The sequence below is a fragment of the Gymnoscopelus microlampas genome, assembly GCF_963454915.1.
Source record: "Gymnoscopelus microlampas genome assembly, chromosome: 2".
Classification (NCBI taxonomy): domain Eukaryota; kingdom Metazoa; phylum Chordata; class Actinopteri; order Myctophiformes; family Myctophidae; genus Gymnoscopelus; species Gymnoscopelus microlampas.
This window is the reverse complement of record NC_139939.1, coordinates 18,071,120-18,096,052: the sequence shown is the minus strand read 5'-3', so window position 1 is coordinate 18,096,052 and position 24,933 is coordinate 18,071,120. Positions and strand designations below refer to the sequence as shown.

Here is a 24,933-nt window from a genome sequence, read left to right as displayed (position 1 = left end):
AAATGTATTACGACATTCAATAAACTAAATATAGCCTAATGTAAGTAAGTAAGTAATGCATTGTACAAATGCCTTCTAAATCCAAACAGTTCTCTGAAAAACATATATACTGTATAACTAAAATCTAAAACGACACTGATACTGTCCCAGATTGAATGGTTTAACATTACATACATGAATATCACCTTTGCAGCAGACCTGTGCTTTTTTCACAAGCAGTTTTTTACATGCAACGCACCCCTATGGCTGGAAAAATTGCTATCGCATTCATTCATTCATTCTTGAGTCATCTTGACAGAGTAAATAGTTAGAATCGATTATACAGCAGGTTCGAGCCCCAGTAAGCCAGCCGGAACCCCAAATTTGGGCCACCACCAATACCATCTGGGGGGAATCATGGTGATGATTCTCATGGTGATTTTTGGAAAGGTATACACGCTCCCCTAGTGCTAGAAAATATGTGATAGCATTGCATAAGGAAATGTATCATGAAATTAAATAAATCAAATATAATGTAGGTGTGTAAGTAATAATTATTATTTTACCATTACCTATTTGCAGCAGCTTTTCACCAGCAATCGTTTACATGCAAAGCACATGCAAGGCTGGCAAAATCGCTAACCCATTCACTTTCCCACTTTCCCCTTGTGCCAAACGCATTCACTATGCCCACTATCCCAAACCATTAAGTAATATTATTTTCATATAGGCCATCCCCTCAGATGGTACCAACCAACCCTATTGGCTCATGTTTGTTATAATGCCATTAATTCCATTTCCCCCCTTGTTTTATCATACAGTCATGTTGTGGAGTCCCCATACCTCAAGAGGAAATCTTCAATTCGTACTGGATTCAAAGTCCTGCTCCTACTTGGGGTGTCTTCCCTGCTGTTGCTCTATTACGCTCGATACAACAACTCTATTAACTGGTGGGAGAGCTTTCCCCTCCATGTGCAGTATCATAGGTTGATCGATAGAATCAATTGGGAAAATCCTAATGGTACATATCATGCTGAAACTCATGTAGTGACAGAGGCTCCCATGACCACTTATCATGCTGAAACTCATGTAGTGACAGAGGCTCCAATGACCAGCACAGACATTGACAGGACTACTGTGCCACCATTTCAGTACCACTTAGCCTATGCACCTAACTACCATTACATCATGGATGATACAACGGCCTGTAAGACCGAGGCCCCTTTCCTGGTTCTGATGGTTCCGGTTGCACCTGCTGAAGTGGCAGCTCGGGATGCCATACGGAGGACATGGGGTAATGAGTCCCGGGTTCATGGTGAGCTAGTTAAGACTCTTTTCATGCTTGGTCTACCAGGGGGAGCAAATGCCGAGCAGCAGCAGGAGAAACTCAGACAGGAGAACCTGCAGTACCATGACCTGATCCAGAGTGCCTTCATGGACACTTACATCAATTTAACCATCAAGACTATGGTGATCATGGACTGGCTAGCCACACGCTGCTCCAAGGCACAATATGCTATGAAGATAGATTCAGACATGTTCCTGAACATTGACAATCTAGTGAGCATGTTGCAATTGCCTGATATCCCCAAGCAGAACTACCTGACAGGGATGTTGATGTGGAACAGACCGGTCGTCCGCTCAAGGAACTCCAAGTGGTACGTCCCTAAAGAGATGTACCCAGAGGACACCTACCCAACCTACACGCTGGGCATGGGCTATGTGTTCTCCAATGACCTCCCTGCGAAATACGTGGAGATCTCAAAGGAAATCAAGCCCTTTAATATAGAGGATGCCTATATTGGCATGTGCATGAAAAAGCTGGGATTTGCACCGACCTCGCCTCCAAATCCCTCCCAGTTTAAGGCTTATAACACAGCATACAATCGTTGTGAATACTCTCAAATCATTACCTACATTCTTGGCTCCCCACAGCAGCTGTTGAACTACTGGACAGACTTGAAGAAACCTGGACCACCTTGTTAAGACAACATTCCCCCACAGTCCATGTATCCATTCATGGGTGAGAGATGTATGACCCTATTACTGTGACAGATTGTACATGATTTATCAAAGAGGCCAGTCTATGACGTCAGCACACTATGATTTCATAATGATATATGGGCCAGGGACACAGACACACACGCTCGCACGCGCGCTCACTCACTCACTCACTCACTCAAATGCATGCAGAGATTTCATTCTCATGAATTCATTTTCATCCTTTTATAGAATAAGGATATAGTTCCTACATTATGCTAACACGGTCAGTCCAAGCGCAGATTTGAAGTCTTCTATTTATTTTATATTATATATTTTATATTTCTATATTCTTACTTCGGCTTATAGTCGGCAGATGTGTGAGAGGAAGGAACAGGGACATTTTAGTTGACATTGATTTCTTACTTACGAGTTGTAGGGCAAAGGGAGAAGTACAGTACTACCCTCAGAGAACATAGGTTTGACTAGTTCAACTACATTCATATTTGTACTACTTTTGTATGTGTGTGTGCAGAGTCCGTGGATGGGGATGCATGCAGATGCATTCTTCAGCCACACACCTCATGACAATGACTAAACTTTACCCCTCTTTGTGTATCTGTCAGTCTCTCTCTCTCTTTCTCTCTCTTTCTCTTTCCTCCCCATAGCTTTGTCTGTACCCACCCATTCTTGTTCAGGGAAGGAACATACCTGTATTGAGCCTTAAGCCAAGGGAACACATTTGTATTGTAGCCTATAGTGATTATTTATTTTGCGTGTGCCATTTTTTTGTAGTTAACAACTGAAACTACAAAGAATTTGTTGCCATAAAAGGACTGTTTGTTTTTATTCCTTTCATCATTGCTTCTCTAATGAACTTCCTCTAACCAGCCCCATCCCCTTTTACCTCCCCCCTGACCGCTGTGTGATTATTTATTATTAAGGTTTCGAGGCCAATAGGCTCGAAGCCTTATTGCATTCCTTGGCTTTCATTATTAGGTTTCGAGAGCCTGTAAGGCTTCGAACCCTATTACATCTCTACACTTTCACTATTATTAGGTTTCGAGAGCCTATCAGGCTTCGAACCCTATTACATCTCTACACTTTCATTATTATTATTCTTCCGCCGGTTTTGCCAGTTCTGGCCTAACCGCCTGGTCACTTTTTATGAAATTCGGCAATATGGTAGAGGGCTATGCCAAACGGCGAAAACCCGAAACTCACAAACATTGGCCAAAGGGTGGCGCTGTAGCACTCAATTGAAATATGCCAACTTTGAACAGGTACAACTCATGCCCTGTTTGACCCACAGCCATGAAACTTCGATGCACACATGCGTCTCCTCATGCCTAACAACTTTCACTGTTTGACTTTTGACCTCTGACCTTTAGATCTCCCACCATTTCGAATTCTATGAAAAGCAGTAAAAAGCAGTAAAAAAATCACTTCTCCTGGGATTTATGAGCAATCTGTACGAAACTGTATACACATGAACTTTGGACCAATGCCGACAAACGTAACTTAGCGGATTTTCCATAAGTGAAAACGTTAAGCTTTTATAAGCCAATGAAAATTGCAGCTTTTTTTAAATTATTCATCTGCCCCTAACACATACATGCAGACTCACATTTGTTTGACACTTTGCAATATTGTAGAGGGTCCTTCCAAGTATCACTGAAACCAATCTTACTCCAATTGGTCAAAGGGGGGCGCTATAGCAATTTTTTGAAAATGCAAACTTTAAACAGGCAAAAGTCATGCCTCGTTTGGCCGACAGCCGTTAAACCTGCTTACACATGTGCCTTGACTCATGAGGAACACATGTATCACTTTGACCAGTAAGCTCTGCCCTTAGATTGTCTGCAATTTTGAGCAGTTTGAAAAACATTTAAATCCAGGATTTCTGAGCAATTTGCATGAAACTGTGTCAAATACATGTTTGAGGCCCTTTTTCACAGGTTCAGGTGTGTTGGTTCAATAGCTTGATCGCTTAATCATCTGCCTTGAAACCATAGGGTAGCCGGTTCGAATCCCACCTCAGGTAGACTTAATTATAATTGCATTGCACACAACATGACTATACCAATGAATACATGTGCAATTGTTAAAGATGACGAGAAATGCATACTTGAAAGTAGTTCTTTTCAATGTATGACGTACTTCATTCGCGCTTTTGTTTTGTTTGGTTGGATTCTCCCTTTTCACTGTCTAAGGCTGTGTATTGGATAGCTCCACCAGTAGAGTGTGAGTCTCATGTGCCGAAGGTCCCTGGTTCGAATCCCACTTCTTACAGTTCACATTTAAATTGCATTGTACAAAACATGATCCTGTTAATTCAGACAAGTGCAATGTTTAGACAATAACACGAAATGCTTTTGAGAGTAGTTTTTTTTTATGTATGACATACTTTCTTGTGAAAATAGCCGATCTACAATCTCACACCTTTTTAGATAGCAACGCGTTGTGAGCTTGTAGATCGACTATTTTCCACTAGTTTCCATTCCGAAATATATTGAGCAGTTTGAAAAACATTTAAACCAAGGATTTCTGAGCAATTTGCGTGAAAGTGTGTCATGTGTGTGAACTCCCTTTTCACTAGTACAGGTCTGTTGGCCCAATGGCTTAATCATCTGCCTTGAAACCACAGGGTTCCTGGTTCGAATCCCACGTCATGTAGAATTCATTATAATTGCATTGCACACAACATGACTGTATCAATGAATGCATGTGCAATTGTTAACCAGTAAACTCCGCCCTTAGATTGTCTGCAATTTTGAGCAGTTTGAAAAACATTTAAATCCAGTATTTCTGAGCAATTTGCGTGAAAGTGTGTCATGTGTGTGAACTCCCTTTTCATCAGTTCGGGTCTGTTGGCCCAATGGCTTAATCATCTGCCTTGATACCAGAGCGTCGCCGGTTCAAATCTCACCTCATGCAGACCTCAACTCAATTGCATTACACACAACATGACTGTATCAATGAATAAACATGCAATTGTTAAATGAAACGCTTATTGAGAGTACTTGTTTTCAATGTATGATGTACTTCATTAGGTTTCGAGAGCCTATCAGGCTTCGAACCCTATTACATCTCTACACTTTCATTATTATTCTTCCGCCGTTTTTGCCAGTTCTGGCCTAACCGCCTGGTCACTTCTTATGAAATTCGGCAATATGGTAGAGGGCTATGCCAAACGGCGAAAACCCGAAACTCACAACCATTGGCCAAAGGGTGGCGCTGTAGCACTCAATTGAACATGCCAACTTTGAACAGGTACAGCTCATGCCCTGTTCGACCTACAGCCATGAAACTTCGATACACACATGCGTCTCCTCATGCCTAACAACTTTCACTGTTTGACTTTTGACCTCTGACCTTTAGATCTCCCACCATTTCGAATTCTATGAAAAGCAGTAAAAAGCAGTAAAAAAATCACTTCTCCTGGGATTTATGAGCAATCTGTACGAAACTGTATACACATGAACTTTGGACCAATGCCGACAAACGTAACTTAGCGGATTTTCCATAAGTGAAAACGTTAAGCTTTTATAAGCCAATGAAAATTGCAGCTTTTTTTAAATTATTCATCTGCCCCTAACACATACATGCAGACTCACATTTGTTTGACACTTTGCAATATTGTAGAGGGTCCTTCCAAGTATCACTGAAACCAATCTTACTCCAATTGGTCAAAGGGGGGCGCTATAGCAATTTTTTGAAAATGCAAACTTTAAACAGGCAAAAGTCATGCCTCGTTTGGCCGACAGCCGTTAAACCTGCTTACACATGTGCCTTGACTCATGAGGAACACATGTATCACTTTGACCAGTAAGCTCTGCCCTTAGATTGTCTGCAATTTTGAGCAGTTTGAAAAACATTTAAATCCAGGATTTCTGAGCAATTTGCATGAAACTGTGTCAAATACATGTTTGAGGCCCTTTTTCACAGGTTCAGGTGTGTTGGTTCAATAGCTTGATCGCTTAATCATCTGCCTTGAAACCATAGGGTAGCCGGTTCGAATCCCACCTCAGGTAGACTTAATTATAATTGCATTGCACACAACATGACTATATCAATGAATACATGTGCAATTGTTAAAGATGACGAGAAATGAATACTTGAAAGTAGTTATTTTCAATGTATGACGTACTTCATTCGCGCTTTTGTTTTGTTTTGTTGGATTCTCCCTTTTCACTGTCTAAGGCTGTGTATTGGATAGCTCCACCAGTAGAGTGTGAGTCTCATGTGCCAAAGGTCCCTGGTTCGAATCCCACTTATTACAGTTCACATTTAAATTGCATTGTACAAAACATGACCCTGTTAATTCAGACATGTGCAATGTTTAGACAATAACACGAAATGCTTTTGAGAGTAGTTGTTTTTTATGTATGACATACTTTCTTGTGAAAATAGACGATCTACAATCTCACACCTTTTTAGATAGCAACGCGTTGTGAGCTTGTAGATCGACTATTTTCCACTAGTTTCCATTCCGAAATATATTGAGCAGTTTGAAAAACATTTAAACCAAGGATTTCTGAGCAATTTGCGTGAAAGTGTGTCATGTGTGTGAACTCCCTTTTCACTAGTACAGGTCTGTTGGCCCAATGGCTTAATCATCTGCCTTGAAACCACAGGGTTCCTGGTTCGAATCCCACGTCATGTAGAATTCATTATAATTGCATTGCACACAACATGACTGTATCAATGAATGCATGTGCAATTGTTAACCAGTAAACTCCGCCCTTAGATTGTCTGCAATTTTGAGCAGTTTGAAAAACATTTAAATCCATTATTTCTGAGCAATTTGCGTGAAAGTGTGTCATGTGTGTGAACTCCCTTTTCATCAGTTCGGGTCTGTTGGCCCAATGGCTTAATCATCTGCCTTGATACCAGAGCGTCGCCGGTTCAAATCTCACCTCATGCAGACCTCAACTCAATTGCATTACACACAACATGACTGTATCAATGAATAAACATGCAATTGTTAAATGAAACGCTTATTGAGAGTACTTGTTTTCAATGTATGATGTACTTCATTCCCTCTTTTGTTTTGTTTTGTTTTGTTGGATTCTCCCTTCTCACTGACCAAGGCTGTGGATTGAATAGCTTGATCAATACAGTGTTAGTCTCATGTGCCAAAGGTCCACGGCTCAAACCCCACTTGTCACAGTTTACATTTAAATTGCATTATGCAAAACATGACCCTGTTAATTCAGACATGTGCACTTTGCTCTCTCTCTCTCTCTCTCTCTCTCTCTCTCTCTCTCTCTCTCTCTCTCTCTCTCTCTCTCTCTCTCTCTCTTTCTCTCTCTCTCTCTCTCTCTTTCTCTCTCTCTCTCTCTCTCTCTCTCTCTCACTCTGTCACAGTCTGCCACTCTGTCACTGTCTGTCTGTCTGTCTGCCAGTCTGCCAGTCTGCCACAGTCTGTCTGTCTGCCAGTCTGCCACAGTCTGTCACAGTCTGCCAGTCTGCCAGTCTGCCACTCTGTCACAGTCTGCCAGTCTGCCACTCTGTCAAAGTCTGCCAGTCTGCCAGTCTGCCAGTCTGCCACTCTGTCAAAGTCTGCCAGTCTGCCAGTCTGCCACTCTTGTCACAGTCTGCCAGTCTGCCATTATTCTCGAAACCGCTAATTGCTGCTTGCAGCTATATTTATTATTATTCTTCCGCCGTTTTTGCCAGTTCTGGCCTAACCGCCTGGTCACTTCTTATGAAATTCGGCAATATGGTAGAGGGCTATGCCAAACGGCGAAAACCCGAAACTCACAACCATTGGCCAAAGGGTGGCGCTGTAGCACTCAATTGAACATGCCAACTTTGAACAGGTACAGCTCATGCCCTGTTCGACCTACAGCCATGAAACTTCGATACACACATGCGTCTCCTCATGCCTAACAACTTTCGCTGTTTGACTTTTGACCTCTGACCTTTAGATCTCCCACCATTTCGAATTCTATGAAAAGCAGTAAAAAGTAGTAAAAAAATCACTTCTCCTGGGATTTATGAGCAATCTGTACGAAACTGTATACACATGAACTTTGGACCAATGCCGACAAACGTAACTTAGCGAATTTTCCATAAGTGAAAACGTTAAGCTTTTATAAGCCAATGAAAATTGCAGCTTTTTTTAAATTATTCATCTGCCCCTAACACATACATGCAGACTCACATTTGTTTGACACTTTGCAATATTGTAGAGGGTCCTTCCAAGTATCACTGAAACCAATCTTACTCCAATTGGTCAAAGGGGGGCGCTATAGCAATTTTTTGAAAATGCAAACTTTAAACAGGCAAAAGTCATGCCTCGTTTGGCCGACAGCCGTTAAACCTGCTTACACATGTGCCTTGACTCATGAGGAACACATGTATCACTTTGACCAGTAAGCTCTGCCCTTAGATTGTCTGCAATTTTGAGCAGTTTGAAAAACATTTAAATCCAGGATTTCTGAGCAATTTGCATGAAACTGTGTCAAATACATGTTTGAGGCCCTTTTTCACAGGTTCAAGTGTGTTGGTTCAATAGCTTGATCGCTTAATCATCTGCCTTGAAACCATAGGGTAGCCGGTTCGAATCCCACCTCAGGTAGACTTAATTATAATTGCATTGCACACAACATGACTATACCAATGAATACATGTGCAATTGTTAAAGATGACGAGAAATGCATACTTGAAAGTAGTTATTTTCAATGTATGACGTACTTCATTCGCGCTTTTGTTTTGTTTGGTTGGATTCTCCCTTTTCACTGTCTAAGGCTGTGTATTGGATAGCTCCACCAGTAGAGTGTGAGTCTCATGTGCCGAAGGTCCCTGGTTCGAATCCCACTTATTACAATTCACATTTAAATTGCATTGTACAAAACATGACCCTGTTAATTCAGACAAGTGCAATGTTTAGACAATAACACGAAATGCTTTTGAGAGTAGTTTTTTTTTATGTATGACATACTTTCTTGTGAAAATAGCCGATCTACAATCTCACACCTTTTTAGATAGCAACGCGTTGTGAGCTTGTAGATCGACTATTTTCCACTAGTTTCCATTCCGAAATATATTGAGCAGTTTGAAAAACATTTAAACCAAGGATTTCTGAGCAATTTGCGTGAAAGTGTGGCATGTGTGTGAACTCCCTTTTCACTAGTACAGGTCTGTTGGCCCAATGGCTAAATCATCTGCCTTGAAACCACAGGGTTCCTGGTTCGAATCCCACGTCATGTAGAATTCATTATAATTGCATTGCACACAACATGACTGTATCAATGAATGCATGTGCAATTGTTAACCAGTAAACTCCGCCCTTAGATTGTCTGCAATTTTGAGCAGTTTGAAAAACATTTAAATCCAGTATTTCTGAGCAATTTGCGTGAAAGTGTGTCATGTGTGTGAACTCCCTTTTCATCAGTTCGGGTCTGTTGGCCCAATGGCTTAATCATCTGCCTTGATACCAGAGCGTCGCCGGTTCAAATCTCACCTCATGCAGACCTCAACTCAATTGCATTACACACAACATGACTGTATCAATGAATAAACATGCAATTGTTAAATGAAACGCTTATTGAGAGTACTTGTTTTCAATGTATGATGTACTTCATTCCCTCTTTTGTTTTGTTTTGTTTTGTTTTGTTGGATTCTCCCTTCTCACTGACCAAGGCTGTGGATTGAATAGCTTGATCAATACAGTGTTAGTCTCATGTGCCAAAGGTCCACGGCTCAAACCCCACTTGTCACAGTTTACATTTAAATTGCATTATGCAAAACATGACCCTGTTAATTCAGACATGTGCACTTTGCTCTCTCTCTCTCTCTCTCTCTCTCTCTCTCTCTCTCTCTCTCTCTCTCTCTCTCTTTCTCTCTCTCTCTCTCTCTCTCTCTCTCTCTCTCACTCTGTCACAGTCTGCCACTCTGTCACTGTCTGTCTGTCTGTCTGCCAGTCTGCCAGTCTGCCACAGTCTGTCTGTCTGCCAGTCTGCCACAGTCTGTCACAGTCTGCCAGTCTGCCAGTCTGCCACTCTGTCACAGTCTGCCAGTCTGCCACTCTGTCAAAGTCTGCCAGTCTGCCAGTCTGCCAGTCTGCCAGTCTGCCACTCTGTCAAAGTCTGCCAGTCTGCCAGTCTGCCACTCTTGTCACAGTCTGCCAGTCTGCCATTATTCTCGAAACCGCTAATTGCTGCTTGCAGCTATATTTATTATTATTATTCTTCCGCCGTATTTGCCAGTTCTGGCCTAACCGCGTGGTCACTTTTTATGAAATTCGGCAATATGGTAGAGGGCTATGCCAAACGGCGAAAACCCGAAACTCACAACCATTGGCCAAAGGGTGGCGCTGTAGCACTCAATTGAAATATGCCAACTTTGAACAGGTACAGCTCATGCCCTGTTCGACCTACAGCCATGAAACTTCGATACACACATGCGTCTCCTCATGCCTAACAACTTTCGCTGTTTGACTTTTGACCTCTGACCTTTAGATCTCCCACCATTTCGAATTCTATGAAAAGCAGTAAAAAGCAGTAAAAAAATCACTTCTCCTGGGATTTATGAGCAATCTGTACGAAACTGTATACACATGAACTTTGGACCAATGCCGACAAACGTAACTTAGCGGATTTTCCATAAGTGAAAACGTTAAGCTTTTATAAGCCAATGAAAATTGCAGCTTTTTTTAAATTATTCATCTGCCCCTAACACATACATGCAGACTCACATTTGTTTGACACTTTGCAATATTGTAGAGGGTCCTTCCAAGTATCACTGAAACCAATCTTACTCCAATTGGTCAAAGGGGGGCGCTATAGCAATTTTTTGAAAATGCAAACTTTAAACAGGCAAAAGTCATGCCTCGTTTGGCCGACAGCCGTTAAACCTGCTTACACATGTGCCTTGACTCATGAGGAACACATGTATCACTTTGACCAGTAAGCTCTGCCCTTAGATTGTCTGCAATTTTGAGCAGTTTGAAAAACATTTAAATCCAGGATTTCTGAGCAATTTGCATGAAACTGTGTCAAATACATGTTTGAGGCCCTTTTTCACAGGTTCAGGTGTGTTGGTTCAATAGCTTGATCGCTTAATCATCTGCCTTGAAACCATAGGGTAGCCGGTTCGAATCCCACCTCAGGTAGTCTTAATTATAATTGCATTGCACACAACATGACTATATCAATGAATACATGTGCAATTGTTAAAGATGACGAGAAATGAATACTTGAAAGTAGTTATTTTCAATGTATGACGTACTTCATTCGCGCTTTTGTTTTGTTTTGTTGGATTCTCCCTTTTCACTGTCTAAGGCTGTGTATTGGATAGCTCCACCAGTATGTGTGAGTCTCATGTGCCAAAGGTCCCTGGTTCGAATCCCACTTATTACAGTTCACATTTAAATTGCATTGTACAAAACATGACCCTGTTAATTCAGACATGTGCAATGTTTAGACAATAACACGAAATGCTTTTGAGAGTAGTTGTTTTTTATGTATGACATACTTTCTTGTGAAAATAGACGATCTACAATCTCACACCTTTTTAGATAGCAACGCGTTGTGAGCTTGTAGATCGACTATTTTCCACTAGTTTCCATTCCGAAATATATTGAGCAGTTTGAAAAACATTTAAACCAAGGATTTCTGAGCAATTTGCGTGAAAGTGTGTCATGTGTGTAAACTCCCTTTTCACTAGTACAGGTCTGTTGGCCCAATGGCTTAATCATCTGCCTTGAAACCACAGGGTTCCTGGTTCGAATCCCACGTCATGTAGAATTCATTATAATTGCATTGCACACAACATGACTGTATCAATGAATACATGTGCAATTGTTAACCAGTAAACTCCGCCCTTAGATTGTCTGCAATTTTGAGCAGTTTGAAAAACATTTAAATCCACTATTTCTGAGCAATTTGCGTGAAAGTGTGTCATGTGTGTGAACTCCCTTTTCATCAGTTCGGGTCTGTTGGCCCAATGGCTTAATCATCTGCCTTGATACCAGAGGGTCGCCGGTTCAAATCTCACCTCATGCAGACCTCAACTCAATTGCATTGCACACAACATGACTGTATCAATGAATGACCAATGCCGACAGACGTGAGCAAGCAGATTTTCCATAAGTGAAAACGTTAAGCTTTTTATAAGCCAATGAAAATTGCAGTTTTATGACAATTATTCATCTGCCCCTAAAACATACATGCAGACTCGCATTTGTTTGACACTTTGCAATATTGTAGAAGGTCATTCCAAGTATCACTGAAACCAATCTTACTCCAATTGGTCAAAGGGGGGCGCTATAGCAATTTTTTTAAAATGCAAACTTTAAACAGGCAAAAGTCATGCCTCGTTTGGCCGACAGCCGTTAAACCTGCTTACACATGTGCCTTGACTCATGAGGAACACATGTATCACTTTGACCAGTAAGCTCTGCCCTTAGATTGTCTGCAATTTTGAGCAGTTTGAAAAACATTTAAATCCAGGATTTCTGAGCAATTTGCGTGAAAGTGTGTCATGTGTTTGAACTCCCTTTTCACTAGTTCAGGTGTGTAGGTTCAATAGCTTGATAGCTTAATCATCTGCCTTGAAACCACAGGGTTGCTGGTTCGAATCCCACCTCAGGTAGACTTCATTATAATTGCATTGCACACAACATGACTGTATCAATGAGGAACATATCTATCACTTTGACCAGTAAGCTCCGCCCTTAGATTGTCTGCAATTTTGAGCAGTTTGAAAAACATTTAAATCCAGCATTTCTGAGCAATTTGCGTGAAAGTGTGTCATGTGTGTGAACTCCTTTTTCATCAGTTCGGGTCTGTTGGCCCAATGGCTTAATCATCTGCCTTGATACCACAGGGTCGCTGGTTCAAATCTCACCTCATGCAGACCTCAACTCAATTGCATTGCACACAACATGACTGTATCAATGCATGTGCAATTGTTAAAGATAACGAGAAATGCATACTTGAAAGTAGTTATTTTCAATGTATGACGTAATTCATTTGCCCTTTTGTTTTGTGTTGTTGGATTCTCCTTTCTCACTATCTGATGCTGTCGATTCAATAGCTCCACCAGTAGAGTGTGAGAGTGTCAACAGACACCATCAGGGAGGCCATATCTCTAGCTCAATGAGAAGAGAGGCAGCCTGTGAATCCATAGGTCGCTGGTTCGATCCCTGTCCCCAACAATGCGTTGAGGTGATCATCATTTGGAATTCCCCCTATTCCCATGGATTGGATCCACCCCTCTCACTCATCACCAATCACACCTGCCACATGCACAGTACAATTTTTAGGTACTTTTACTTTACTACTCTACTCTACTGCAATTACAGCAGATGACAGCTTTAGTTACTTGTTACTTTGCAGATGTAATTATTAATACAACACCTACAGTAACCACATACAGCCGATCTACAATGTGACGCGTTATGAGCTTGTATGTATATAATAAGCAACCCATGCTGTATGATAACTTACCACATATGAAATCCAATTCTGTCTATCCAATGGCTCAGTCTGTACTGTGGCCATAGCTGAGTGGTTAGTGAGCCCACCTAGGGAGCCAGAGGCCCTGGTTGCCCCAGGTACGATTCCAGGCCAGGCCAGCAAATGTGTCGATGAAATGAAATTTGTCCCTGAGCAAGACTCTTAACCCCTAATTGCTCACAGGCCCTCATTGGAAACAAGACCGCAAGGACTTTCATGAACGGACCTGGAATTATCCTTATCCTTTACACTGTCTACCCACAAGTCTATAGGTCCCTGGTTCAAACCTCAATTTAACCGGTCCAAATATAATTTACTGAACAAAAATCATGACTTTGTTAATTAATGCATGTTCACTTCTTCTCTCTCGCTCTCTCTCTTACTGCCTCTCTTTCTCACTGCCTCTCTCTCTCTCCCTCTCTCTCTCTCTCTCTCTCTCTCCCTCTCTCTCTCTTTCTTCTCTCTCTCTCTCTCTCTCTCTCTCTCTCTCTCTCTCTCTCTCTCTCTCTCTCTCTCTCTCTCTCTCTCTCTCTCTCTCTCTCTCTCTCTCTCTCTCTCTCTCTCTCTCTCTCTCTCTCTCTCTCTCTCTCTCTCTCTCTCTCTCTCTCTCTCTCTCTCTCTCTCTCTCTCTCTCTCTCTCTCTCTCTCTCTCTCCTCTCTCTCTCTCTCTTTCTCTCTCTCACTCTGTCACTGTCTGTCTGTCTGCCAGTCTGCCACTCTGTCACTGTCTGTCTGTCTGTCTGTCTGTCTGTCTGTCTGTCTGTCTGCCAGTCTGCCACTCTGTCACTGTCTGTCTGTCTGCCAGTCTGCCACTCTGTCATTGTCTGTCTGTCTGCCAGTCTGCCACTCTGCCACTCTGTCACAGTCTGTCTGTCTGCCAGTCTGCCACTCTGTCACAGTCTGCCAGTCTGCCACTCTGTCACAGTCTGCCAGTCTGCCACTCTGTCACTGTCTGTCTGTCTGCCAGTCTGCCAGTCTGCCACTCTGTCACAGTCTGTCTCAGTGCCAGTCTGCCACTCTGTCACAGTCTGCCAGTCTGCCAGTCTGCCACTCTGTCACAGTCTGCCAGTCTGCCAGTCTGCCACTCTGTCACAGTCTGCCAGTCTGCCACTCTGTCACAGTCTGCCAGTCTGCCAGTCGGCCACTCTGTCACTGTCTGTCTGTCTGTCTGTCTGCCAGTCTGCCAGTCTGCCACAGTCTGTCTGTCTGCCAGTCTGCCAGTCTGCCACAGTCTGTCACAGTCTGCCAGTCTGCCAGTCTGCCACTCTGTCACAGTCTGCCAGTCTGCCAGTCTGCCAATCTGTCACAGTCTGCCAGTCTGCCACTCTGTCACAGTCTGCCAGTCTGCCATTATTCTCGAAACCGCTCATTGCTGCTTGCAGCTATATTTATTTATTTATTATTTGTATCGTTTGTTTCTGTCTCAGGGGTATTCCGGGAAGCTGTATTGTTAGCTCTAATTCTTTATGTTTTGAATCTGAATTTGATTATTGGTATTTATTAACAAAAGGGATGTTTTTGCGAACTGTTTTAAAAGTGACCTGGCTAATGAAGGAATCCTGCTTGCAATACCCCACCTGGACTCTACATTCTGGAAGGCAGGTGTCTGACTGATGCACATTGTATACTAAACCAAAGCTGATATTCGTTGCAGTTTTCCATGAATTGTGGGATTTTATTTTTATGTATGACCTGTGAACAAGTGAGAACCTTTTGCAATAAATTCAATTGAATGGCATTATTTTCAAAGGCATTTGACTATATTGTGCTTTGCTGTAATTCTGTATCACGTGTCGTGTGTCCAACACAGTATATAATCATTGTGAATTGTGAACCCTTTGCTATGATTCTAAGCTTCCAGCTAGCTCAGTTCACTTGCTGCTAACGTATTCTGTGCTAAAACATAACATAACTGTGACTCACTCTATACTTATATACTGTAGACATTTTAGTGAAACACATTCTGTTTCTGAGTAAACTCATGCATCCTGAGTGACTCATGTATCCTGTCAATATATTTTCATTCATAGATTATGTCACGTGGTGTAACTATATTTGCTTTCTCCTGCCCTGAAATGGTTGTCTTTTAATTATGGAGTAATGTGTCACAGAGTCCATAACTGGCACAACTGCTTTCACATTGAAACTACAATGTTTTACAATCTACACAAGTTATCTGACTGAACTCAAAACAACTTTGGTAAAGTGCACTTTACCAAACACTGGACATTGTGAAGTGTAAACAGCGTATTTGGCCTATAGCAGCGGTTCTCAAAATGTGGTCCAGGGACCCACAGGGTTCCTTGAGGGGGTTCCAAATGGACCCTTCCAGGTTTGTAACTCTGACGGAGGTCCTTGAAATAAAAAGGTTTGAGAACCACTGGCCTATAAGACTACTGCTAACCTGAGAGACATCTCAGCAGCCTACCTGTTGGTCAGGTGCATGGTGCATGGCGCTACAAAGCGGGATATCTCCTTGTTCAAAAGTGTCATAAAAAAGCTCAACTGAAACAGCCTACAGCAAAACTTCCATTTGTTAACAGAAGGTAGTTCTTAAACATTTTCCTAGAAGAGCACAGTATCCTATAGAGAAGTATCAACTTTACAGTCACAGTAAAGAGACTATATATCAGGCTTTAGAGAGGTATATAAGACAGAGAATACCATACTTTTAAGAGGTGGCTCAAATAAGTATTTAGGGTTTAAGTGGTCAATGAGTGCATGATTAACATTCTTGCATCACTACACTCAAACAAGTGTATCATGGTTCCAAGCCAAGGGCAAACATGAGGACGCCCAGCAAACCTGTTTAACCAGTTCATAAAGAAGACTCCAACTGAAATACTGAGAACGTGTCAGAATCCTTCTGTGTCCAAACAGGACACGGAACAGTATAACAGTAAACAGGATTTTGTTAAAAGTTGTGTCAATATCTAAATGTCTCAATAGAAGAGCAGGGAGACCAAATACAACAACCTCAGTTATGGGCCTATTGTATCGAAGGCTACTCTACATTACAGATGGGACAAAATAACATTTTATTCACTAAAACAATCATAATCGAGCTGTAACCAGTGGTGGACAGTAACGGAGTAAATGTACTGAGTACAGATTCTGAGGATCTACACTTTACTTGATTAGATTTTTTTGATACTTACTTGAGTACATTTCCAAGACAACTATTTTACTTTTACTCAAGTACATTTCTAGGAAGGCTGTAAAGTATTGAGTACTTTTAAGCCCACTCCACACCAATGTTTCGCCCTGCAACTCCTTGCAACATGGAACTACTTGAAACTACTTGCAACCATTATCCCCAATGGCAGTTGCAAGGAGTTGCATTGGTGCGGTTGACTTTAAAACGGTTTTGTTGCAAGAAGTTGCGACTCATTTTTTCCTTCTCTAAAATGCAATTGGCCTAACTCCTGCTCTCACACTGGCCGTGTTTCTGGCTTCCTCCTTCGCTCGCCTCTTTGTTACATCTATGGGTGTATAGGAGTAAAAGTATTTAGTTCTGGTTCCTCAGTATTCCTCATGTTTTTATAGGTGTTTCTGCAAGCTTTGTATAACGTAGTGGTTCTACAAGCAAGCACATCAGTGCAGGTGGTTTCAGAGAGTTACAGTACTTCTCTGAAACAAGAGATACAAGGTCCTATAAATTAATTGTGAAAAAATTACAGCAATTCATTGATATAAAAATTAAGAAATGTACTTCTACTTTTACTTTTACTTTAAGTATTTTTCAAAGCATGTACTGTGGAATACTTAAGTATATTTAAAAGCAATTACTTTTTTACTCTTACTTGAGTAACATTTTGACTGAGCTACTTTTACTTTTAGTGGAGTAAATTTGACCAAGGAGTATCTGTACTCTTACTCAAGTACTGGGTGTAGCGGACCCAGCTAGACATGAAGGAGTTGAAGCTCGACTGATGAGTTTATCATTTTTATTCGGAACTCAACGTGAAAACTATAGTAGGAACAAAACAAACAATACATATATCAAAAGTCAAATTTAATCAATAAAACATGACAAAACATTTCTTAACTTCATATAAACTCTAATCATTAAGAATACATTGCACATTATACATTAAAGCACCATTAGACTGTGCATACATAAACCACCATAAGAAAACAATAAAACTCAATGAAGCATCCACAGTGACAACAGTACCAAAACAGTTACAACTAGACGCGTCGCAATTCAGGGAAATTGCAAAGTGTGGTTGCGCCGACGCGAGTCGCGGGTCGCGGCCGCCGGGACTCGAGGAATACACCGGGAGGAATGCCGTCAGAGGCTAAGCCAATTACATTGTCACGTCACTCCTGAGATCACTTGCGTTTCATTTTGAGTGGATTGATCCCCCCAAAATAAGGTTTTTGCATCAAACGGTTACATTTTGAGCATTTTTGGCGCCCCCTATGGATCAAAGTGGAAATGCTTTTGGGGACATGTGAGTTAAATTTGGGATTGACCGGACGTTTCGTTCGTGATTTTTGGCATTCTTTGTATAACGGGCCCCTTCCACTAACTTTGGAAGCCAATTAGGGACGAACGATAAGGACTATCAAAATGCTGTTTGGATATATTTATCGCATGGGTCCATAGATCACGTGTACCGATTTGTGTGAGATTTGGACAAAATTTGAAGGAAAAGGAGCAAAAAGTGTGCTTTGAAGAAAATTCAAAATGGCGGAAAATCTACCCTGACGCAAATGGGCGTGGCCTATATGGGGAGTTGTGTCATGACCCAAGGAATCTAAGGAAAAAAAGATTTTTATTCTATAGCCTTATTAAGGCTCAGCCCTATTGGCATGACTGGTAACACGTCGGACTGGCAAGTGGGAGCTTCGGGTTCAATCCCAGCTCACTGCGTTCCACTACACATTTGCATTTTGCACGCATGTTCGTGTCATGTACTTCGCTGTACCGTAAAATTATAAACCGGTTTCTGCACATACTGTACCGAGGGATGTATGCAGCACTCCTTAAATTATCTGGAATGCATCCTTCTAACAATACAGGTAGAGTTATTTGCATATTGAAACGGATTTGAAATGTCAAACCTCTGACGTTTTTACATAGTTCATCATGCAACACGTGTGTGTTCCGCCCTCAGATTCATCTTATGGAGGCCATCACCCCTGCCCGCACACACGCATTAAAGTCTATTTAAGTTCATGTAAATATATAATAGAGTACAGAAGTCCTGACGTCACTCGTTCATCCCCAGGTTCGTAAAGTAATTTTGCTATGGAGAATAACATTGGGTCATCATAGAATCGTCTCATATAAGAATTGTGGTCCAAAAATAAACAAACTGTCTCGGTGATATTGTCAGGGAGGAGGTTCTGTATCGTTTATGATAGTCAGTCACTTATATTTGATACAGTCTGTTTCTGGCGAAAATGTAACTAATTTGGCGGAAGTAACATTAGCGTTTTCTCACCGTCAGTTGATGCTTCATATCCATAAGAGTAAAACCGCTGGGGTCATTTGTTTATTTTTGGAACACAGTTCTTATTTGACGCGATATTAAATACGTCTATGGGGATTCAGAATGGGGGTGGAAAACCGCGAACCAGGTAGACAAACCTGGGATGTGTAAATTACGTCAGACTTCGGTGCTCTATAAGTTCTAAATAAAAACGGGTTTCACTCCCACTTTGTGTTGCATCTCTTTTTCCCCTAGACGGGGACGTAACAATATAATATCCATTCCAAGTTTTATTAGACTTTGGTCCTGAGGTTAAACTGTAAACAAACTTCTTATTCTCTTCATTACACGTGAGAGTCGGCTATTTACTTTATAAACGTTTAATCGTGTGAGGGAGCTTGTAGATCTGTCCCACTCCAAGAGTGGTGATGTATTCCGTCCGGTTGCCTTTTATGGTCTTAAATGGGACATGGAGCAATGCAAATGATTCTCCACGTGAACGCGCCTCTGACTGTCAGACAAAAATGAGGAAGACCGGCGATACATACACACATATAAGAGATTTATACGCAACCCTTTAGTCACTTTATTTAGGCACTATTTGCGAACAACTTAGTGAATCAGGCCCAAATATGTATATTTTTCTATAATAAAAAAAACTTAAATCTTGGTTTGGTGGGCGCCTGCAGCCTAATGGCGCCCTAGGCAATTGCCTACTCTGCCTATTGGCTGGGCCGGCTTTATCCTCATGTCAGAGGGTGTAACATTAGTAAAATAACCAGCGCTAGTTAAGAGCTTGCAGGGAAAAATAATTAACACCAGCTGTGAACGCTTCTGTTTGTTTGATTGAATGTTTGAGTGAGTGTGAGTTTGATTGATTGATTGATGTACTTTATTTAGTAAGACATGAGAACAACAGTACATGGAAGTACAAATTCACAATACAAGGTCTACTAAACTGGAAGACTCATAAAAGCACTGAGCTTGTTTCAAATGAGTTCCCCATGCACACAAATCATGATGACATATAAGAGACAGACAGATATACACAACTACTATAGAATGTCATACAATCAGTTTACAGGTTACTGGTATGAAGAGTGAGAAATATGTACAAAAGGAGAAGGAGAGAGGGGGGGGGGTAGGGGGGTAGGTTAGGTTAGGACTTAGACAGGGGCCATTTTCCAATTGCAGCCTCCTGAAGGTGTATCTTTAGGGCTGTTTTGAAAGAGAGTAGGGTTTTACACTCCTTTACTCCTTTTGGTAGGGCGTTCCACATTTTTGATGAATAGCATGAGAACGAGTTACTTCCCTTTGTTGAGCCAAAAAAGGGTTGGACAAGGTTTGTGGAGCTTCCTCTGGTATTGTGATCATGGACATCATTAACATTTTGGAAGTATTTTGACAAATACAGGGGGATCCCAATGTTATGGTATATCTTAAAGACCAGGCCCATAGCAAGTTGCTGTACTCTGTCCGCAACCCTAAGCCATCCAATCCTATCAAAATGATCAGGGGTTAGATGGGTTTTGTAATTGAGGCCAAGAAGTAGCCTTACAAGTTTGTTTTGGGATGTTTGGAGCCTTGTTTTTAAGGCCTTGGAGGTGTTGTGATACCACGAAGTACATGCATAATCGTAATGACCTTGTATGAGGGCCACTGCAAGAGTCTTCAGAGTCTTCTTACTGACTTTACGATCAATACTCCGCAAATAGCGTGTTTTTTTGTGGACCGTTTTGATCGTTTTTTCAGCATTTTTGTCACCAGAGAGGTCAGCCTCCAAGATAGAGCCCAGGTAGGTAATTTCGTTTTTTCTTTTGATGATATCATCACCCGCTTTGATCGTGAAGCTCTCTGCCTTTCTGAGGTTAGGAGTGGACCCAAAGAGGATGCATTCCGTTTTGCCCAGGTGTAATGAGAGCTTGTTGTCGGAGAGCCAGATGCAGATCTTGTTGAGTTCAGAGCTGAGAGTTTTCTCAACCTGCAGCCTATCCCTGTCCGAGACTAGCAGGGCCGAGTCATCTGCGAACAGGAACAGGTTGCAGTCGCAGGCTGACGACATGTCATTCACATATATCAGGAACAGTAAGGGCCCTAGTATACTTCCTTGGGGAACACCACAAGTCACTGGGAGGGGGGGGGGACTGGGTGCCGTTTACTTCCACCACTTGCTCCCTCCCTTCCAGGTAGGATCTCATCCAGTTCACTGACGTGTCATCAAAACCTATTGCTTTGAGCTTATTGATCATAATTGGGTGATTAACGGTGTCAAAAGCCTTCTGGAGGTCCAGCATGACCATGCCGCAATATTTGCCCTTTTCGATCTCTTGTTTGATAGAGTCGTTCAAATAGAGAAGGCATGTGTCAGTGGAGTGGTTTGTTCTGAAGCCAGATTGGAATTTGTAGATTAGATTTTTCTCGGCAAGATACTTGTCGACCTGTTCATAGACTATTTTTTCCATGACTTTCGAGATGGAGCTTAGAATAGAAATAGGGCGGTAGTTGCCAGGGTCTAATTGGTTTCCTTTTTTGAACAGAGGGGTCACCCTTGCTTTTTTGAAGTCGTTAGGGACCTGTCCCTGTGAGGTGGAGAGGTTTACTATGTGGGTAATGATTGGAGCAATGGAGGCGGCTGAGTCTTTTAGAAATTTGGGGGGGATATTGTCGAGGCCTGTGGCTCTGTGTTGATGAAGAGCACTCAATTTTTTAAACACCTCTTCCGTTTTCACAGGGGAGAGTTTAAAGTCATCTTTGCAAACACCCTGTTTTTCGTAAAATGAGACAACATACTCCTCACCATATCTCCCAGAGTGTGGAGGAAGTTTTTCAACCAAATCTGAGGCTACGGTCGTGAAGAATATGTTGAGGATTTTACTCACTTCGTGTTTGGATGAAATGAGAGTGTCATTCACCTTGAGGCTTAAGTTTGAAAGCCTGGTTTTCAATTTTTTGCTGCAGCCTAGGAGGTTCTTGAGTAGCTTCCAAAGCTCTCGTGTTTTTTTTTGATTTTCCTCAATCTTGTCATCGAGGTAGCTTTTTTCTGCTAACTGGAGCATTTTATTGACCTTGTTTCTTAGCTTGTTTTTTTCCTTTTCAAGTTTGGCTACGTGGGATTCGAGACCTTTGTTAAAACATTTGGCTAGTTTGATCCTACTTTTATGAAGCTCAGAACACTTTTTGTCTCTGACTTTCATGGCAGTAAGGATGTCCGAATTCATCCATGGTACCGAGCGGGTTTTGACCCTGATGGTTTTCAGGTTTTGAAACTAAGCCAGGATTCGTCTGCCTGTGTGCTGTTTAGAACGTCGGACCAATCCTGTTCCTCCAGTCTGTGATCTAAGTCCTCACTCTTATAATTTTTGAGGTCTCTGATTGTGACTGTTTTGTGGTAACCGGTCTTAGGTTTACGTTTCTTTCTGGTGCAGAAGATCATGTTATGATCACATATGCCACAGGTAGAAACACCACTATTTAGGATTTTTTTCCTTGTCCGTTGTTAGAATGAGATCTATGGTAGTTTGAGAGGAAACACACAGCCTTGTGGGCTGAGTGATCAGCTGGTGGAGTGAATGCCGATCACAAAACGCCTTGAATGACTTATACATTGACGCTTCCTTGCGGAGCGTGTCAGTGTTAAAATCACCAAGAAGAATCGTCTCCGCATGGTCCACTTTAGCTAAGCATTCATCAAGTCTATCATAGAAATCAGTCTGGTTAGGAGGTCTGTATATGGTACCGACTAGCACAGGTTTGGAATGTTTAAAAATGATCTCGACCCACACAGCTTCAATGTTTTCATCCATCAGGTCTTCCCGAAGGATGCAGACATTGTCAGTATGAACATACATGCAAACACCACCCCCGTTTCTGTTCCTATCTTTTCTGAAGAGTTTGTAGTTTTCAATCTCAATCACAGAATCAGTTATCGCTTGATCAAGTTTTGTTTCAGAGAAAGTTAAAATGTCAACCTTACCATCATAAAACATCTGCTTGATTTGTGTTAGCTTGTCTCCTGCAAGAGAATTCACATTAAGATGTATCATGTGCAAGCCAACGCCAAACGATTTGATCATTTTTTCAATGGATAGGTGTTTATCCACTGAGAGATGTTTAGGAGCAGAGTGAGTGTGAGTGTGAGTGTGTGTGTGTGTGTGTGTGTGTGTGTGTGTGTGTGTGTGTGTGTGTGTGTGTGTGTGTGTGTGTGTGTGTCTTTCTGAAATTAAACTGAAAGTGAATTCTCCAAAAGGAAGGAATGGCAGGCCTAATACTATTAATGCATTTTGGCTATGTGCAATAATGCAACTGCAAACATTATAATGCCTTTTGCTAGGCTATTAATTTTTTTCTTTTTTTCTTGAATTCATATTTATTTAATTTCCAATAATTCAACTGTATGGCAGGATAATGTTTTGAGGCATACTGTATTTTATTACTACACAATAGTAAATAAATAATTCTACATAAGGTTGTTGGTTCACCTGGGGTGACAGGGCCTTCTCTGCGGCTGCCCCCAAACTGTGGAACTCACTCCCAGCTCACATCAGAGCTCACCATGTTTAAAACCACACCCAAAACCCACCTTTTCAGAATCGCATTCCCTACATAAAACCCCAACCCCTGCCCCTCCTTTTATTGTACTTTTCTTTTATAGTTTTAATCCTTTTTAACTAGTCGATTCTAATAAAGTTGTTATTTTTCTGCTCTGTAAAGCGACTTTGAGTATTTAGAAAAGCGCTATATAAATTGTATGTATTATTATTATTACAGGGACAGAGCTCTCAGCTCTGTACCTGTTTTGATATTGGCAGTATTCTGTCACTTCTTCTTCTTCTTCTTCTTCTGCGACTTTTCGCAGTTCTGGCTGAACCGTGCTGTCGCTTTTTACGAAACTCGGCCATATGGTAGATGGTCATGAAAAACTATCAAAAAATAATTCTCACAATCTTTCGTCCAAAGGTGGCGCTATAGCACTCAATTGAAAATGCCAACTTTGAACAGGTACAACTCATGCCCTGTTTGACCTACAGCCATGAAACTTGGATACACATATGCGTCTCCTCATGTTGAACAACTTTCACCTTCTGACTTTTGACCTCTGACCTTTAGATCTCCCACCATTTTGAATTATATGAAAAACAGTCATTGGCTCCTAACTTCTGCATTTTTTCACTTATGGAAAATCCGCTCCCATCATTATGTCGGCAGAGGTCCAAAGTTCAAGTGTTAAACGTTTCGTGCAGATTGCGCCAAAATCCCAGGATTCCATAGATTTTAACTATTGCGGTTTTATGAAAATTATTCATCTGCCCCTAACACATACATGCAAGACTCACATTTCTTTGAAACGTTGCAGTAATGTAGAGAGTCATTCCAAATATCACTGAAACCAATCTCACTCCAATTGGCCAAAGGGGGGCGCTATAGCAATTTTTTGAAAATGCAAACTTTAAACAGGCAAAAGTCATGCTTCGTTTGGCCGAAAGTCGTGAAACTTGCTTACACTTGTGCCTTGACTCATGAGGAACACATCTATCGCTTTGACCAGTAAGCTCCGCCCTTAGATTGTCCGCAATTTTGAGCAGTTTGAAAAACACTTAAACCCAGGATTTTTCAGCTATTTGAGTGAAACTGTATCATCTGTGTGATCTCCTTTTTCACAGTTCCTTGTCTGTTGGTCCAATGGCGTCTCCCTTAAATGAGTGCCTCACAATCTCAAGGTCGTCAGTTCAAGCCTCACTTGCAGACTTCATTTAAGTTGAATTGCAAACAACATGACTGTATCAATGAATACATGTGCAAACGGTAAAGATAACCTGAAATGCATATTTGAGAGTACGTTTTTCAACGTATGACATACTTCATTCTGAAAATAGCCGATCTACAATCTCAAAACCTTTCAGATAGCAACGTGTTTCTGAGCTTGTAGATCGGCTGCTTTCACTGTTTTCGGTTGCGAGGAGACATACAATTTCTCTATTGGTAAATGGTTTGGAAACGAGTGATCTTAGTGTTGGCTTGGGTCATGACAGAAGGCAAGAGTTTATGATCTTCAACGGGCAACATCA

At 41.5% G+C, this 24,933-nt stretch overlaps 1 protein-coding gene across 3 annotated transcripts in view; it reads left to right on the top strand.

Annotated features, from left to right (window-relative positions):
- The window catches only part of LOC311056670 (beta-1,3-galactosyltransferase 1-like), a 38,976-nt gene that overhangs the window by 3,208 nt on the left and 10,835 nt on the right, over positions 1 to 24,933 (top strand). The window contains exon 2 of one of the 3 annotated variants that reach the window (XM_084073473.1): positions 801 to 2,002. The exons of 1 other annotated variant lie outside the window; for it this stretch is intronic. In XM_084073473.1, coding sequence (XP_083929599.1) covers positions 801 to 1,965 — 1,165 coding nt within the window. In that variant the 3' untranslated portion in view covers positions 1,966 to 2,002. Of the gene's footprint in view, positions 1 to 800; positions 3,141 to 24,933 lie in introns of those variants that run through there. One more of the 3 variants, XM_084073472.1, reaches the window with a different exon arrangement.